The 19,048-nt window shown below is 40.5% G+C and overlaps 2 protein-coding genes across 2 annotated transcripts in view; one reads left to right on the top strand and one right to left on the bottom strand.

Annotated features, from left to right (window-relative positions):
• Positions 1–611: 611 nt before the first annotated feature.
• On the bottom strand, positions 612–16,057 carry LOC115789558 (secretory carrier-associated membrane protein 1). The gene is made up of 9 exons (XM_030743028.1): positions 15,836–16,057; positions 11,736–11,813; positions 10,363–10,470; positions 9,626–9,737; positions 9,041–9,169; positions 5,290–5,449; positions 5,091–5,192; positions 3,721–3,838; positions 612–3,623 (listed from the first exon to the last, which is right to left on the bottom strand). The coding sequence occupies exons 1-9, from the start codon at positions 15,890–15,892 to the stop codon at positions 3,474–3,476; spliced, it is 1,014 nt and encodes a 337-aa protein (XP_030598888.1). The 5' UTR covers positions 15,893–16,057; the 3' UTR covers positions 612–3,473.
• Positions 16,058–16,611: 554 nt separating this feature from the next.
• The window catches only part of ap3b1a (adaptor related protein complex 3 subunit beta 1a), a 55,201-nt gene continuing 52,764 nt past the window's right edge, over positions 16,612–19,048 (top strand). Inside the window, exon 1 of the mRNA XM_030742842.1 lies at positions 16,612–16,908. Coding sequence (XP_030598702.1) covers positions 16,781–16,908 — 128 coding nt within the window. The 5' untranslated portion in view covers positions 16,612–16,780. The remainder of the gene's footprint in view (positions 16,909–19,048) is intronic.

Below are 19,048 nucleotides of genomic sequence, written 5' to 3'. Positions count from 1 at the left end.
GAGTAAATACAGGTCCTGCTGATAGGTTTAAGGACCTTCTACGCCCCTGTCCAGCTCTCCTAGAGTAACTGCCTGTTTCCTGGAATCTCCTCCAAGCTCTTGAGACTGTGCTGGGAGACACGGCAAACCTGGCAATGGCATGTACTGATGTGACATCCTGGAGAGGCTGGACTACCTGTGTAACCTGTAGGGTCCAGGTATCACCTCATGCTGTAAGTAGTGACACTGACCCTAGCCAAATGCAAAACTAGAAAAAAAAGTCAGATGAGGAGGGAAAACTGTCAGAGGCCTCCACCTGTCAAACCATTCCTGTTCAGGGGATTGTCTCATTGTTGCCCCTCTAGTGCACCTGTTGTTAATTTCATCACCACCAAAGCAGCTGAAACTGATTATCAACCCCCTCTGCTACTTAACTGACCAGATCAACAGCCCAGAAGTTTAATTAGCTTGATGCTATACTCTGATTAAAAAGAATTTGAGCAGGGTACTGCTACATATGTGTGTGTGTGTGGCAGAAGTAGGAGCATAATTTCATACAGCGAAGCCATGAAACACAAAATTTTATTCAGCATTAATACAATAAATATACAAAACTCAAACTACTCATCATGCAATTGTAGGTGAAACCATCTTAAAATTACACCAACATTTAGAGCAAATAGTCTACCATTTGTAAACCATAAAAACATACAAACATCCCTTCATATTTCATCTCAAAAATATTATATATACATATATTTTTTAAGAGATGCAGATTAACATCTTAATCTTCAGTGTTTCTACCACAAATCATGATTATAAAGCACAGCTTGAAGCCACAGTTGGTCTACAGTACAATGCACAGGTCACATTGCACTGCAGTTTGATCATGTTTATGTCAAAACTTAATTCTGTACGTGTAATTCAGTCTGAATAATAACCTCATGCTGCTCAGCGTCCAACTGCACTGGTCCAAATTAAGCCCGTGTGTGGGGGAGAAAACAAACAAACCCCATTCAAGAAACTTAGAAAAGGCAAGAGGGAACCCACAGCCAGACTGTCCTGCACACAGATTAAGACTCCCTCTATCTACACAACACACACACACAACGCAAAAACATGGAAAGTGCTTTGGAGCTTAAATAATATATAAGACAGATTCACAGATATTTTAGCAGGTGAAATTGTAACAATGTTAAATTTGATCACACAAATGAAAGTAAGAACAGGCCTGATTGTAGTGTTGATGGAGTTCAGTGAAATTAAGAATATGCAGGCAAATGTCAGAACATACTGGCCACTTTTGTCAAATTTGAGTCATTTTTATTGTGATACACTGATTTACAAGACATATTTAAAACCAGAGGCCAGCCTGTGTCGTATTTTGTACAATCTTGTATAAAGTTTGACCTCGTCATGCAAGCGGAGAGCATCCTGAGTAAAGCTGAGGTAAATCTCCAGCACTGAAGGGAAGCTAGAGACGAGTTACACTTTCCTCACTGATCAATCATGCGGCTGTATATACAGGGTAGTGGCTCTCTTCTTGAGGAAAGGACACAAAAAGGTAGGCTTCAGGTGAAAACCAAGCTGACTCAGCTAAACCAATGGAGAAAAAAAAAAAAAAAAGCAAGTTAAGCATCTAACCTACTGAGCAGGAAGGCCTGAGGGCACTATTAGAAATATCTGTACCAAATGCAACCATCAAAAAATCTGAAGTCCAGATTTAAAGTGCAGCTTGGTGAGATATGCAAATCAAGACAACCAAAGGATTTCAAGCAAATAAATACTTGAGAATTACCTTTAAAGTGATACTCCACTCAAAATGTCCAGTTTTTGAATATCAAACATTGCTTACGGATTGTGGTTTTGCAGATCAAGAATCACAACTTTTACCTGCTTAGGATTACAGTTTGTCAAAAATAGATGGCAGAATAGTTTCTACAGTGGAGAATATGATACAAACACCTGACATCAATCTTTGGCACCATAATCCACTTCTGTCTATCCCCGTGGTTACAGTGCAGACTATAAAAGGCTACAAACGATCGACACAGACACCGTGATGTCACCCGCTGCTTTGCGAACTCATTTTTTTGCACCTTGGCAGCAGCCAAGTTGGATTTGTGGAACCAGAAGTGACCATATTTGGATGAGAGAGTGAAGCAGCAAACTGCAGGTGCGATGCAGACACACAGATAGCTGATACGAACTTCATTCACCAAAACTGAAGCACAAACCTCTTGGACATTCTGTACTACACAGCAAAGCTGCATCATTTTTAACATAATGCCATTAAAAGTGTTTTAAAAAGGCACCGACTCAGTCAAGAGGGTTCAATGACTTGTATTAGTAGAGATGAGGGTGACGCCTCTACAGCTCTTTAAACCTTTACAGTATCCAGATAAATGCGTTATGAAAATAATCAGGTTGCAGAGGCTCAAACCATTTCTCGTGTCACCCTATGAACATATTAATCTAATTTCTCCAGTTGGGCATTAACATGGGTGTCTATGGGGACTGACTTGCTTTTGAAGCCAGCCGCTCCAGGAGCAGCACTTTTTGGCACTTCTGCGTCGCTGTCTTTCAGCGCCAGAGGGTGCTGTTCGCCTCAATGTGAAGGTTTCATTTTCTCTTTTGTGTGTTATTGTAATATTTCATTGTCTGTGGGAGGGGAAAGATTAATAATATAAATATCTTCGTTCTGCAACTCTGCAGTCTCCACTGTGAGTGTTTGATACTTGAACAGGTAAGATTTGGGGTGAGGTACCACTTTAAGGAAGTTAAGGCTACATACTTTCTAAAACCCAATTCTGAGTAAAGCAAACAAAGTAGAAGGCAAAGCAGTGGACTGGAATGCACAGCATTCATCTTCAGCAGAATAAAGTTACTCCACCGGGGGTCAGCAGTATTAAGCTATGCGCTCACAAAGAAAGCACCAAAGCAGATCAAATAATGCTGCATTAACTCGAAGATGACTTCAGTTTGCCTGATAATAAATTAACTGAAAGGTAGGAAGTGGTGATTAGGTTGATAGACGCACAGAAAGCAAGCACTGGTTCATGGAGAGAAATGCCCAGGTAACTTCAGGTGGTTGAGCTACATTAGAATCTGCCTGCAGCAGATGGACAGGGCTCGGGGCAGCAACGACATAAAAAAAAAAAAAAGGCACACAAACCTTCATTTAGTTGGCCATACATGCACACAAACCCAGAAAACCACACAGACACAATAAAGTTGAGCACTCTGGTTAAATGCAGCACAGGTGAGGACTCCCAGAGCGCACGATGTTGCAGGAGCAAGTAGGCTAGGTCAGGAGAGCCTGTTTGAAAGTTGAGAGGCTACATATTGTAGCTAAATGTAGCGCCCCCACACAAACCCCTTCAGTATTGTCAGAAAGATGGAGGCGTTAACGTGTTCAAACAGGGCAGCTGTAAGTAGAAGCTGGGTACAGAGGAGGGGAGGTGATGGGCGGACGAGCGAGCTCTCTGGTCCAATCAGATCTCCTCCTTGAAGGCTCCTTGTGCAGCACTGGAAGCGGCGTTAGCGGCAGCTGTTTGTACCGTCTTGTTGGACATGACGCCTGTGGCAAACTCCTGCTGGGCTTTCTCGAAGCTGGCACCGGTGGTGCGGTACATCCCATGGACCTGAGGGGAGGAGGAAAGGGGAGCAAGAGGACAAAATTAGGGCTGGAGAGTCTGTAACGGACATCATTCATATTTTCTAGGTTTACTGTGCATCTACCTTTTTGAACATGATGAGAGACAGGACAGCCAGTGAGGTAAAAAGAGCAGCAACGAGGATCATTATGATGCCCACTGGGATACTTTTATTCAAGCCAATCAAAGCGGAGATCCACCCGCTAGGGATGAGAAAAATCATAAACAACAACAAAGTGATCACTAACCAGTCTCAGTACTATCATATTCCTCTAAGAGAGCTACTTGTTGTCCAAAATGAATAACTGAGCCATAATATTTCACTGGGCAGCAATATACTACCTGCACTCACAGTGGCACTAGTGACTTACACAATATCAGCCAGGTGGTATTAATGTTGCAGCTGATCACTGTAAATATTCACTAGACTAAATGTGTATTCATCCACAGGTAAAAATAGTCCTTAACAAATGCAGCATTTCCTCCTGTTCAGGTGGATAATTCCTAAAAGCAAAACAAAACACTGAACTACTCCTGAGATTTGGAAAAAAAAAATCCCTTATTTCAGTTTATTTAATAAATATGACAAGAACTTGGTTCATTTTTTGCCTTTTCTGTGATTTGTTACCACAAATATGAAAATATTTCACACTTAGTCTCAAACTCACAGCACTAATTAATTAGCAAAGTTAATAAGATCAAAGATATAGGGAGAGCAGATTTTCTTTCAGTATAAAATAAAGGCATAAACCAAGAGAAAATGTGAAGCGAACCACAAGTAACTCCAGCTGTGCCTTTGTAACATTTGCCTAACACACAGACAGTATCAAAGATGGATGTAGCTACTGTAACATCACCCTATTTCCATCATTAACATATTGGTGTTTTGAAACCGGATGAGATGAATGAGGTCTGGATCTCAATGTGAAACCACACACTCACTGATTACTGACCTGTCAATGAGTGTCTCCTAGATAAACTTCTGTTGTGAAACTTGGAGTGAAAAAATTTACAAAATGGGCTTATTCAATATGACCTGAAACAAGCAGCTGAGCCCATAAACTGTTCAGGAAAGTGTTTACAGATGTCAGGGCAGAGGTGTGATTTCCTACAGACTTCAGTAGGACCGCAAGCCTTTTGGGAACCACAGGTATTACTCCCTGGTGGCTTTCAAGAAGAATGCTGCTGTTAGCATTACAGACACAGTAGCCATGCCTATCTTTATACTGTCTATGACCCGACCTAGACTACCGCAGTATTTAGTTTAAGAATGAAGAATGCCAGTATGAAGGGGATATCTGTTTTTCAGTAACTACATTTTAATAACCATTAACTGTGCCAAATAAAACATGTTATAAAAGCAGATGCTGAATCTAAATGGCCCAAAAACTACCAAAATGCCATAAATCCACATTGCTGTTGACTCAAAGTTTATTTTAAGTTCTGTTATCTTACCTGGCTCCCCAGCCAGCGATGCCAATAGCCTGGATGACATAGATTCCAATCTGACAGACGTAAACGAAGAAGAAAACAAAAAACCTGAATGAGCTGTCGCTCCTGCAGAAAGACAGAAAAGGAGGGCATGAACAGCACAGTGGGTGCAGGAGGGTCACCAAGACCGCTGTACTTGTAAACAGAATTTTATGTTGTTTACCTGAAAGCTGCATAAAGCGGTCTATACCAACAGACAAAAGAACATGGTGTGAAGAGCAGAAGCCAGAGGATCGACAAGCCGAAGTCCACCCCTCGGCCTGTATCCGCAATAAACCAGGAGAGGCAGGCGATCAGGTTTGCAAGCAGAGTCCCAGTGTGAACTGAAAGGTCAGGAGGAAGAGAAAAAAAATGCAGTAAATATGTGGAGGGAGCCTTCAGTTAAAGTATGACAGTGGAAAGTAGGCTGAAGGATACGCGTGCAATAACCTACCAAATAAAGCTGAATGGAACAGGTGGAAACACTGATACTTAATATTTCAACATGTAACTTAGTGCAGGACTGGAAACAACACACACACACACACACACACACACACACACACACACACACACACACACACACACACACACACACACTTAATAATTCATCATTACCATTTGTTCCTGAGAGCCTAACAGTGTCTGCAGAGTTAAAGGTATCACACATGTATTGAATCTGTTGGAAGGGATTTTACACCACAGTGTGAAATATGACATTAGCTCACTAGCTGACATACCGGTGGTGCCAGCACCCTTCTGTACCTGAGCTTGAAACAGAGAGTCTGTTGATTTAAAAGTCAAACTCTTTGTACTAATGGCTAAAAATGACTAAATTCTGTATCCAAGTAAGCCTTGAGGCAATCATCTGACCAAGCCGCTTTATCGGGCCACATGACTGCAGCACATGCATTTGTCATGTGGCTACTGAATTCTACTTGAAGCCTTCATTCCCACACCCTCAGATCCAAATTGTATTTTTCAGCATTAGGAGCTGTAAGGTTTGCAGAGAGTTGGAAAAACAGTTGTTTTGATTCAGGGAGTTGGTGGATTAAACTGTTCAGGACTGCTTTGAAGGAGCTGTCAGAAACAGCAGATTATCAGCTCATTAACGACTTTCAAAGGAGTGTTCCAAGTTATTGAAACTAAACTGATAAAATATGCACCAAAATCACTTCGGTTAGGAATCCTTTTAAGAACTACATCTTGTCATTCATCCTTCTTCTATGTATGTTTTATTTTGGCAGCAAAGGCTTTTACAGTGTGGATGGATGCAGTATTCATGAACATGCTGACTGTTCAGTGCGTTCGTGCGTTATATAACTGCCAGTCATTAGAAACGAGCTTGGCTTGAAGGGTGGCATCAGTTCCCTGTAACCTTGACAGATTAGAAGAAAGAGAAACGACAACCTGGCCAAGGAAAGAGTGGGAACTTGGATGGTTTGTTTCATTTCAGATTAGCTGCAATGAAAGGAACAAGGACTCACACTCATCTCTGAGGGTGGAAATTTCACTTTGATGAAATTCAAGAACATTTACAAAAAGGGAAAAGCAGGTAAATGAGAGAGCACTTCGCTGGCAGATGTGTTATTATGCAACACAAGTAAGAGGGTAATAATACGAAGGTTATACGTAGCTAACAAGTGTTTTTCCCTGACTGCTTATGCTTCTAAAGGTAAAGAGCAAATAGATAATGACATTTATAAAATTCATTACAAATTGGCTCACGTGGTAATTGGAGTCCCATATTAAAATGCCCAACTTTACAGCATTAAAAGCCAAATTTAAAGCGTGGTATTAAAAAAAAACAACAACAACAAAAAAACAAGATCCTTTTGGCCTCTGTGGATAATTTCCCTCTTCAGACGAACTCTGAGCAGAGTGAATGTTATTTTTAATAAAACGGATGAGTTAGAGGTAGGCTGCACTGATTGACAAATGCCCGATCATGTCTGCTCGGCCTGAACTACAACAACTTCACCTCATTAAACTGGGGCTCTTCACTGTGTGTGTGTGTGTGTGTGTGTGTGTGTGTGCGCTGTTGGTGCCTTTTGGAGTATTATTAATGGATAACCTCACAAATATCACAGTTTGGTGTGAGGTACAGACCAACCAAGACGTTTGTGCTTCAGTTTTAGTGAGTGAAATTGTGGTATTTTACTTGTCTATTGCTTCACCTTAATTAGCCAATGTGTGTGTCTGTGTGTTGCACCAATACAGTTTATGAATGCGACTAGCTAACTAACCTTATTAGCATTAGCTGCTAATGTAGTATGCTGACCTTTCATCCTTACAAACAAACAACCTCTGGCTCTGCTCTCAGAGCTTGCTGTGAGCTCTGAGTAAAAATTATAGTATTTTACTAGTCTGCTTCTTAGCACTAATTAACATATGGATAGAGGCACCCCCACTCGCCATTTTACATAACAAGACCCATCATCGCTGGAGATGTCCTCCTGCAATTAATGAAAATATAAAATAAATTTAAGTCAGGATATCATTACAGCCCTATTTCATAATAGAAACCTCTTCAGCAGACATCTTATTACCTTCACTTTGCCCTAATTTGGAGGCCTTGCCCTAAACTTTTATCCAAATACTTTTAGTCACTCCTGGGTTAGTAACAATTTTAAGCATGCTGCAAGGGATTGATTGCCTGTGATTATGTGTGAACATTTCTACAAATACTTTAAGGTAACCACATCCTAGAACAGACAAAAACAAATTAGAGAAAGGAGATACTGCACTCCTGTACAAGGGTGTATACTAAACAATGTATTTCTATTTATATAATCTATAACAGTACACCAGATACAATGCATACTTAAAAGGTGTTCACATCACATTATACTCGTGTGTACAGGAATACACACTGTACATAATACACCCATACTACATAATCTGCTGATATCAATGGATTATGTATAACATCACTATAATCATAAAGCAACCACATATAAAACATAATGCAACTATGTTTACATTTGAGCAATATTGCTGAGCAGTAGGTATGGCTTTAATACTGCTCAATAATGAGTCAAAGTCTGTACTATTTATGGCCACGAGTCATCCCTGACCAACCTGTTAGACAATGCTCAGCCAATCAGAAGGTGGCATCACAGGCAAATCAATAAGACTGCAGCCTAGAACTGATGTTACTATAAACAGACTGGCTCATTACTTACAAATTTGGGATTCCCCAGTTTCTCTGCCAGCTGTTCAGTGAGCTACTGTAGGTTAGTTGCTAGATATGGGAAATTTCCACTTTTTCCACTTCAGTTAATGATGGGCAAGTAGGTATAGCCAATCACACAGCACAATAAAATCACATGATTAGCCTAAGCCAATCAGGCATGAGAAAGAGGCTGCATATCATTAGCATATATTATAATAGCATTAGCAGCCTGAAATCCTCCATGATGTTTACTCTCCACTTCAGATAAATACAGCCAAAGTGCACAAAAGGTACTAAACATCCAGGAATATGAATTTCATGTTGCACAACTTTGAAGAGTAAAGAACACATATGCCAAATTTCAAGGCTCTCCTCCTTGTGGTTTTGGAGTCTAGACTGAAAAGGTAAAACCTCACAGGCAGACGCCCTGACAGATGGATGAACAGACGGTATCTCAACAATATCCTCCCAAAAAAAACAAACCAAAAAAAAGCAGGAATGACAAACTAAAAAACAGTGGAAACATAGTTGCAGCAGTAACTGGGAGGTACACACCGAGCACGATTAATCTGAGCTGCAGTGGCCATCCCCTAAATACAAGTAGTACACAGATGGTGAACTACTTATACAATCTAGCTATATTCAAAATCCAGAGGGGGAAGAACTCCAGACTTGGTACAATACAAAAAAAATCTTCTTGTGCCAATTTTAAGTCAGACACCTTAAACTTAGGAGGTTAACAAAGAAAAAAGTTACTTACACATCCAGAGGTAGTACATGATTTTGACTGTCTTCTGAAACTCTACAGGAATGTCTACAGTAATATCGTGGTAGAAACACGGAGCCACAGGGAACTTCTCTGGGAGTGGAGGCCAGTTGTTTTTCTTGCCTGCAATACGAAAAGAAAAAAAAAACAAAAAACAAACTCAAACTTAAGCTTGTTTGTTTCAACATTTTTTTAAAGTGTGTGATCATGTTTCATGTGCTGTTCTTCTGGTCAGATGACAAATCTGGTTAGTGAGCGGTTAATGAGTACCCACACTGATTCCTGCTTGGCTTCGTGATAAGGTAGTCACAGGAAAGACCTGCAACATCTGATGAAACACACTTATAGTACAAAAGGCTGGCCTTTTCCTTTTTTTTTTTTCCGGCTAACATAAATATCTCCATAAGAGTAGTAATGATCTTTCAACTATTGCTGAATAAGATGGAACTGTTCACTTCAATTATTCATTGCTTGGCACATAATTATGAGCCAGTCTGTGCATTTAGAAGCACCATCATTATCTGGAATGCTCTGCTATGACAGCACTGATCTGTGGCTGTGTCTTGGTGGTGTGCTGACCCCCTGATGTGCTGAGTGACTGCATCTCTCTCTCACGGCGGTCCAGCTCTGCAGCCTTCTTTTCCAGCTCTTCCTGTCTCCTTAGCAGTTCAGCAGCTGCTCGCGACTGCTCCTGCACACGCACACACAACAACAAATATCAACACACAGGGAAAATGTACAAAGACTGTTTGGACAATTTTATTTTTCCCCTCCCTGCTCACTAGAAACATTCTGCTTCTACTTTTGGAATAAATCCAATTCTATGCGGAGAGACAGCACCAGCAGGAGGACAGACATCATAACACAACACATTCCCCGGAGTCTGCTTCACAAACGAGATGCTCAATCTGAAGTTATTTCCTCCACCAGTCACGATTTCCCCTGACTCTGCGTCTACTTCGGCTACAAAGGCCAGTCACAGATAGAGGCAGTCTCCCGCAGAGCCACTTTTCTGTCCACAAACTCAGCGTGAAATCAGCCGTGGTGTTAATCCATTTTCTCTCAGTCTCTGCTGGTGATGTTGGACTAAAACATTAGATGTGGCACAGCCTCCTTGCTTATGGCGACATGTAAAGTTATCATCTCAGTTCCAATAACTTTTGTAACTCAATCAGCATTTCTGTAAAAAATAAGAATGACTTTCTATAATGTGAAAAAATACTACATACAATATGATGTGGACAGTAGAAAGCACTGCTCTATAACAAAGCTATTGAAATAGCTGCTGTTATCTGGCTGTATACGGTCAGTGGTACCTGTGCTTGAGGCTGCGAGTAGGCCGGGGGTTCCTCTGTGGGTTTCATGATGGCTGGTTGAGTGCTGACAGCGGGGCCCGTAGTCTTGGGGGCCATACCTGCAGGTGTCTACAAAGTACACATATACATGGTTACAGCAGAACTATGCAATCACTATAACTGATGATGATGTGACTTTACAGTTAATCAAAGGTCTGTGCACTGTACTGCAATACTCAATACAGAAACCAAAAAAAAAAAAAAAAAGTCAAATATGATACAACTAACCCTTACATTTTACTGGAACATAAATAAAGATGAATGGCAAAGCAATAAAGTGTGAAGAACATTTGTAGGTATGACAACACTAAATTAAAGTGTGAAACTGAGGATGTTTATTGTGGTAAATAACAAAAGAACCGTGGAGAGGGAAACAAAAAGCCTGTGAAAAAAAAAATAAAAAAATGATCTGAGCTAAGCTAGGTGGTGACATTATAACCCAAGATCAAAGATCTACTATCCAACCTTTGGTAGCCCACAGTCACGGGTCCTAAATTCCAAGTTAGGAATCACTGCTCTATGCTTGGATTTAATCTTATGTAACTGCATGAGTGTACGCGCTAAGATAGTTGCAAAGGACAAATGATGATGGCTTATCCTGTAGGGAGTGAAGCATAAAAGGATGGCTAAGCCCGTTGGGCTCCATGGGTAAAGGCCTGACCATCATGGGCTTTCCAACGGGCCCCTCCCAAAGGCTTGAAGGGTTTCTGGCATCCCTATCCTGGGCAGGGTAACAGAGTTCCCCATTTTCTTACTCATTCCCATCTTTATCTACTTTTTTAATGAGAGACCCTACTGGGGCAAGTTACCTTTCATAATGTAGCTCCGAGGATCAGTCAGTAAGTCAAACCCCTCCACTTCAATAAGGTAGCAATTCTTTGCGTAAAAGCACTCAAGGCAGAGGCCCTGGTGGCTTTAGGAGCCAAGCATGTGAAGCACTCAATTTATATTTGAACACTCAGACATAAACAGGCTGTGGGCAGCGACTGAAAGAATAAAATTACTGCTACAAACAACAGAAACAAACTTCCTCCAAAGGATTTCTGGCATTTTACAAATAGTTCACAACTCTTGGTGGCATGCTTGTCTTCCTTGCTTCTGATGATTTGGAGAAGTAATAATAGCTGGGATTTAGTTATAAGGCCAGAAGTGCGATTTATTAACGTCTTCTGTTTAACACAATTTTGAATGAAGGCATCCAATTTTCACATGACGCATTTCATACGCACAAAAATCAGGAAAGCTTTAGAATCAAACAGACTGTCTGAATAATTCTGGTGGATCTACGTCATGTTTGACCTTGCTGCTGCTACATGAAATGTCCAAGTACTCACTGATTTGGCATCTGCAAAGGGATTGTACTCCTCTAACCCTGGAGGAGCCGCCTGTCTCACTTGTGTCACTGATGGATCCTAAAAAAAAAAAGAAAAGAAAAAAGGATTCAAGGGGATTGCTTTAAATAAGACAAATGTAATGGCTTAATACTATAAAGCAGTAGATTTGGTGTGATCTGTCTTATCTTTGTGTTTCAACCAGGGATAGCAGTAGAAATTTCTACAGAGTAAAGCCCTTCATTATTCTGCTGCAATCCAGGCCAAAGCTCTCTTTATTCAAAATGCAACAGGCCTATAATTCAATACCGGCAAAGACAGGATGATTCCAATAATTTTCACGGGAAGTTGGTTATAAATAGCTAACACCACGAGTTTCTTGAGCTCCTTTGGCAGCCAAAGACAGAAATAAAGAGAGATACTTTGCTCTATTCCTGCTGCTAAACTGCTAAAGCACTCCCTGGCTCTTTTAACTACATTCTTAAATTGCCAGAAAGGCATATTAAAACATTTAAAATAAAGCAAGCAACTGCTTTATATTCTGCCTCCATTTGCATGCAAAACTCCCTTTTTCCTGCCATCAGCTGTGCTGCACTGTCACACATTCCTTTTGATAAAAAGCTCACCATCAGCTGCCGTCAGTCGCACACTACTTTCAAATTGGTGCTCAAGATGTAACATCTAATCCGTATAGTCCTGAAGCGCTGTCCTTATCCCGTCTCAGTGCAGTCCTCTCTGTCTCTCTGACTCTTAAATTTCTACAAATTTCTACTGTCACGCACACTCGCGCACACACGCACCTTGTCACCAGACCAGGAGCATGAATATTTCAGGGCATGTCGTGTTTAAAATTTAACACTGCACTACTGCGCGCCTCAACACATGCTGCATTTTCACCAAGCTTTTCATCTTGAAACCTGTCCTTATAGACCTCCTGTTCCAAAAGCCATTTTTTGAACACAACAACACACAATTCTAACGTACATGTGTTCATCATGACCCTGATTAAAGTGCAGGAAGCAGAAAAGGTGTGTGTGCTTTTAAATAGCTTTAACTCTGCATGCTTTCTACTCATTTCACATTTGATTAAGCTATAAAACTTACAAAGTGAGATCTTTGCTGCTTTACAAAATTTTCTACTTGCTAACATAGAGCCTAATATATGTAATTAGCCCACATCCAGAGAAATAGGCCAAAACAGCCTGAACAATCCGATGCATGACTGCGAGTGATGAAGCTTATTAAAAAAAAGGAGCCAACGGGTACACCAGCACCACATGTCACCATGGCTGCACCATATGATTTCATGAACTATTGAACATAGCTCAGAGAAGGGGAAAAAAAGCTCCCGGTGCCCTCAGGCAAAACAGCTAGAGCCAACACACGACAGAGAAGTGACTTCACCTCTCGTGTTAGTATGTTAATGAACCCCATTAACAATTCATTCTTCCTCCGCCTGTGCCACTCTGTGCCATCAGGACCTTCCCATCATACACTGAGTTCTTTTTAATCTCTGCAATAAATACAATTTTTTTGTGTGTGTTGGTGTTCACTGATGAAAAATACCACACACGCTTTCCTTGTGTGGTATTAGCATGTACATTATCCAATGTTAGGAAAGCACAGGTCCAATTCTGGATCGGATATCAGTCTGATTCTGACTCAAAGTTGGAGCTGGTATTGATGACAAAAGGTTGATGTATTAAATTCAGATCTACACAGTTCTGTGTTGTACTGGTTTCTACTGAAAGGAAGTTAACAGCTAAAGGTCATCACTTTTGAGCCACTATTTTTTGTGTGCTTGCAGTAGTTTTTGACTTAACTGCAAACGGCTGACAAGTGAGATGATGCATCAAAAAAGCTCAGATGACTTTGCTTTGGCTTTTCTCTCTGTTATCTTTGGTGTAACACTTATAAGGAAGTTTTTACTGCAATAAAGTCATCTACTCAATTACTGCTATTTTACTTCCTGCTTCCTATCAGCTACACGCCATATGCAGTGTGTGTGTGTGTGAGAAGGTGCGCAGTAATGACTCACATTAAGCATAAATGAAGCACACTGTAAATAAATTGTATATATATATATATATATATATATATATATATATATATATATATATATATATATATATATATATATATATATATATATATAAAATTTATCTTGCTCCTGGTTTCATTTACATTTTAGGAGTTAGGATTAATAATAAATTCAATACATTTATTTATTTATTGTAATTTTTCTTTTTACAGTAGTGCAACAGTTAACACGCAAAAGATTCCTGGTTCAAACTGGGAGGAAACACAAATCCTTGGAAGGACTGCATCAGCAAGGGGATCCAGCACAAAAATTTGTGCCAAAAATTAAATATGCAGATCCATCTGTTTTGGAGAGCCCCTGCAAATAAGGGAGAGCTGAAAGTAGACTGGCTCTGACTTTATTGCTGGACTGCCTACAGCACTTGCAGCAGGGTCCCATCACAGCTGGGCAGATGGTGATGCAGCATCATGCAGTGTCCTCATGTTAATTTTCAAACTAGTTTGAAGTGCATTCTGTAACATACTGTACCACATGTAAGTATTACTCTTAAAATTTGGTGTCAGCCTCAGTCTCAAAAATCCAGTCAGGCTACAGTTACATTTAACAATTAGTCAAGTAAACCATACACAAACTAACATTTGCCATGGACAGCATAAAAGGTGAATATAGTATCTAGCTCTGAAAACTCGAGCAACACAAAAGTGCCTTCAGCTGTGATTGGAAAAAGAATCCCAGTTGTAGAGACGTATATGGGAAAACTGTTCTCAGCTCTCTTGCTTGGTGACCTCAGTCAACACTTTCCTGATGGGTTCATAGACTCAGTCGGTAGTTTAAGGTTAAACTGAGGCCAACATGATGTGCATTTTGTTAATCATGCTCACTGAAAGAGCATAATTTACAACACTCTTTGAATTACAAACAATATTTGAGGATTTCTGCCTCTAAATATAAGATTTGCTAATTTTATTTATTTTAAGCTTTTGGACAAAACAAGCATACTAAAGACATTGCTGTTGGTTTCAAGAAGCTCTGAATGACTTTTCTTACTTCTTCTATTTTTTTTACACTTTTCTTTTAACCTTTCTATAGTAAATATAAAAACACACACCATTAAAAATGTGTATATTTTAAATAAACTGATTAAGAAATTAAATCTGTATATCTATAATGATACAGATAGTTGAAGAGCCACTGAAATATCTTTATATAACGAATGGACAGACTATGTTTTAAAAAAAAAAAATCACTTTGATAGTTTGTGTTTGTTTTTGGCATGCAGCAATCAAATGATCAATGTAAAAATAATCAATGTGTTCATAATGAAAACGAGGGAAGCACCTCTGTTGCTTTCTTACCAAGTCTTTTCTTACCAATCTTATGGGTCTTTGGCCCATAAATGTTAGACATTTCAGAAAATAGTTAAACTTGATTGTTGTTCTGTGTATATGTCCAGAACACCTGATACACAGAGGAGGACAGGCCTTGAAAAGAAGAACTGAAATGTGCTTTACAGCACATGATCAAGTGCGTGCTTTCACCATGACACCACAGTGTGACACCATCAACACAAAGATGTCTTCAGCCAGACGCCTAAATAAAGCCAACAGCACAACAAAGCCATGATGTGCTGCTCTCGTTTATTCTGTTTTTGAGCTCCTACGTGGGATTACATAATCAGGTGATCGTTTTAAAATTATTATTGGGATTGGTAAATAAAGTCAATCACACTAACATAAAATCAAACAAGAGGAACATCTGAACGCAAGTTCCTTAACAAGGTAGTAAAAATGAAAGTACGTCAGGTAGGTGGGCACTTCGCCTCAGAGGCAACACCAAGAAGGCAAAGTCTTCATATCTTTGAATGTTGTGTCAGAGTACCGAGATCCAGTGACACTTCAGTTGAAAGCGAACAACAAGCGGACGGACGGGCTGTGGCAGCAGAAGAGCTTTACTAAGACCAACCTCAGGTCAGTCTTTCCCAGTCACGTAAAGCCAAATTGTCTTAATGTAAAATAATACAGCAGCTAAAGCTAAAATGGCTAACGTAGCCAGTTAACGTTACCTGAAACGGGTTGCTGAACTCCGGGTCCGCGAAGGGGTTGCTGTCGAAATCTGACATTCTCCAAAGAGGACAACTCTTTCCGCTAAATGTGTCTCAAGGCTGATATTTATAACCAAAGTTGGTGCAGACAGTTCAAAAAAGACGACCTGTTTCGAGCAAAACGTAACAGAAAAGAGGTGAAGCCAAGCTGTGACTGCCCAGGTGGAGGATCCGTCACCAGCAGCGGAACACACGTGACATGACGAGACGTCAGACGGAAGTAGTGAAACGTCAGGTCCTACGTCGATTTCAACAAGTTATTATTATTATTATTATTATTATTATTATTATTATTATTATTATTATTATTATTATTATTATTATTATTATTATTATTATGAGAAAGCGTTTTAACTCGCACTTATTTTGACAATTTGTCAGGTAAGGTAAACAGGTAGCACCAAACTTGTAGAAAAAGTTGTCAGATCTCGGTTTCATCAGCGTATTCTGTTCGGGTCAACAAAGTTGCTGTTTTGATCTTGTGGTTTTCATCATTATCCTTTTCCTGAAGTTTACTGTAAGTGCTGCCTGTTTACCTTTGGGTATTCAACATTGGGACTTTTTTTTTTTTTTTTTTTAGCACTGCATCCATTTTTTAAAATCTGTTTTTTAACTTACAAACAGTGGCTGCCACTGCACACGGTTTTAGTAAGCAGGAAAATATCGGTATCTTTTTACTCTCGGTAGTGTTCTGCCTCCCAATCCCTGTCATGTGACACTCACTTGTCCAACTCACACTTCCGCTACTGCGTGTAAAAAGTTGGGTGATACCTCGAAGAAGTTTGGTTTTGCAGGAACTTTAGACTCAACTTTAAGCTAATATATCACCGACTTTATGAACATTGTATAGCTCAAAATAGAAGGAGAGTAAGTTTTCTGTGTCGGGCGTTTGTTTAAAAGCTCAGCATGTCGACGGGAGCCTCATACAACGACCAAGGAGGAGCGGAGGCTGCGGTGGAAGCGGGTCAAGAGAGCACCCCGACCTCCTTGAGCACCGGAGCTGCCTTCGGATTGTTCAGCGCCGACTTTAAAAAGTAAGTTAGTCCAGCATGTGTAGTTCCTTTATAGCAGAGTTGGGCTGTTTTGCTGAACTTAATATGGCTAATTTCCAGTGTCGTAGACTTGTAAAGAGGCCGGTAGCATCCACGCGCAGGGCAATGGTGGTAAATGACGGTTAGCGATTGGTAGCTGATGGGACTGCCCGTCGGCAGAGTTGCAACTTTTCAGGACTTATCAGATCCATACTGGTTTATTGTTACAGAAACAGTTTTCCAGGGAATAGGTCCCTGTGCGCAGACATGGAAAAAGCCACCTGCCCCTTCTGCATTAAGCAAAGTTGAGCCATAAAATGGCAAGACGTGACTTGGATGTGTTTTGGGTCGTTTTGTGATCACTGAAGAGCTTGTTCAGTGCTTTTCTCTCTTTGTAGTTATATTTAGTTTTTTTAGTGGTCACTTTGCTCCTCTTTCTGGTTATTTTGTGTAGATCGCTCTCCTTGTGCTCATTTTGTACCTGTTCTGTTATCTTTTTGGCTTGTTTTTGCATTCAGTGGTTACTTTTCCTATTCTAGTGTAACATTTTGTCTCCTTTCACAGTCATATTTTTGTCTTTTTGTGGTAATTTTCTGTCAGTCTGGTTGTTTTGAATGTCATTGTGAGTATGAATCTTAGTGGTCCTTTGCGTCTTTTTCTCTGCTCATTGTATGTGGCTTTGTGATTGTTTGGGTAAGCTTTCAGAATAGTTCAATAAGGCTCTAATCCTAATCACTGCACAGAATGATTCGTAAACTGTCAACTGTAGTGAGTTTCTCCAGAGAGCTTGCAAAAAGACATTATGCCATCAGACATGAACTCTGCATTTTTATTAAGTGTAAAACAGCAGACAGAAAGCGTGCATGTGCATCAACATTATGGCCACTGACAATGGATAACACTGATCATCTCTTTATCATGGTGGGATATATTAGGGAGCAAGTGAACATTTTGTCTTCAAAGTTGATGTGTTAGAAGCAGGAAAAATGGGCAACTGTAAGGATCTGAGTGAGTTTGACAAGGGCCAAATTGTGATGGCTGGAGGCCTGGGTCAGAGCATCTCCAAAACTGCTGTTCTTGTGAAGTGTTCCTCGTCTGCAGGGGTCAGTGTCTATCAAAAGTTGTCCAAGGAAGGAACAGTGGTGAACCAGCTACAGGGTCAAGAGCGGCCAAGGCTCACTGATGCACGTGGGGAATGAAGGCTGGCGGGTGTGGTCTGATCCAACAGATGAGCTGCTGCAGAAAAATTAATGCTAGTTCTGATATAAAGGTGTCAGAATACACAGTGCATCACAGTTTGTTGTGTACAGGGGCTGCATAGCTGCAGACTAGTGAGGGTGTCCATGCTGACCCCTGTCTACCTGTGAAGGTACCAACAGTGGGCACATGAACACCAGAACTGGACCACAGAGCAATGGAAGAAGGTGGCCTGGTCTCATTAATCATCTTTTCTTTTACATCACCTGGATGGCCGTGAGTGTGTGTGAGTGTGTCACTTACCTGGGGAACACCTGGCACCATGGTGCACTATGGGAAGAAGGCAAGCCGGTGGGGGCATTGTGATGTTCTACTGGGAAACCTTGTATCCTGCCATACTTTACCTACCTGAGCATTGTTGCAGACCACACCCTTTAATGGAAGCTGTATACTGTGATGGCTGTGGCCTATTTCAGCAGGATAATGTGCCCTGCCGCAAAGCAAAAATGGTTCAGGAATGGTTTGAGGAGCACAGCAATGAGTTTGAGGTGTTGACTTGGCCTCCAAATTCCCCAAATCTCAATCCAATCAAGCATCTGTGGGATGTGCTGGACAAACAAGTCTGATCCATGAACTTAAAGGATCTGATCCATGAATGAATGAATGAATTTATGTATGTATGTATACATGAATGTATGTTTTCCTCGTGTGTTTTGAGTTCATTACTGATATCTACCACTTGAGGGCAGCCAGTAACCAGTGTAATTATCCTTTGGCTTTGGGAATTTCTTGCAAATTCACTGACTGTGCATCTCAGCTACTCTTGCTTAACATTCTGTGATTGAATCTATATACGCAGGGCTCCAGAACCTCTGGTTTAGACTTCACTCCAGTAATTTAAATTTCTCAGTCTGTTTTCACCATTGATAGTAGGTTTTATAGATTC

This window comes from Archocentrus centrarchus, chromosome 12 (genome assembly GCF_007364275.1).
Source record: "Archocentrus centrarchus isolate MPI-CPG fArcCen1 chromosome 12, fArcCen1, whole genome shotgun sequence".
Classification (NCBI taxonomy): Eukaryota; Metazoa; Chordata; class Actinopteri; order Cichliformes; family Cichlidae; genus Archocentrus; species Archocentrus centrarchus.
This window is presented reverse-complemented; position numbering and strand designations above follow the sequence as displayed.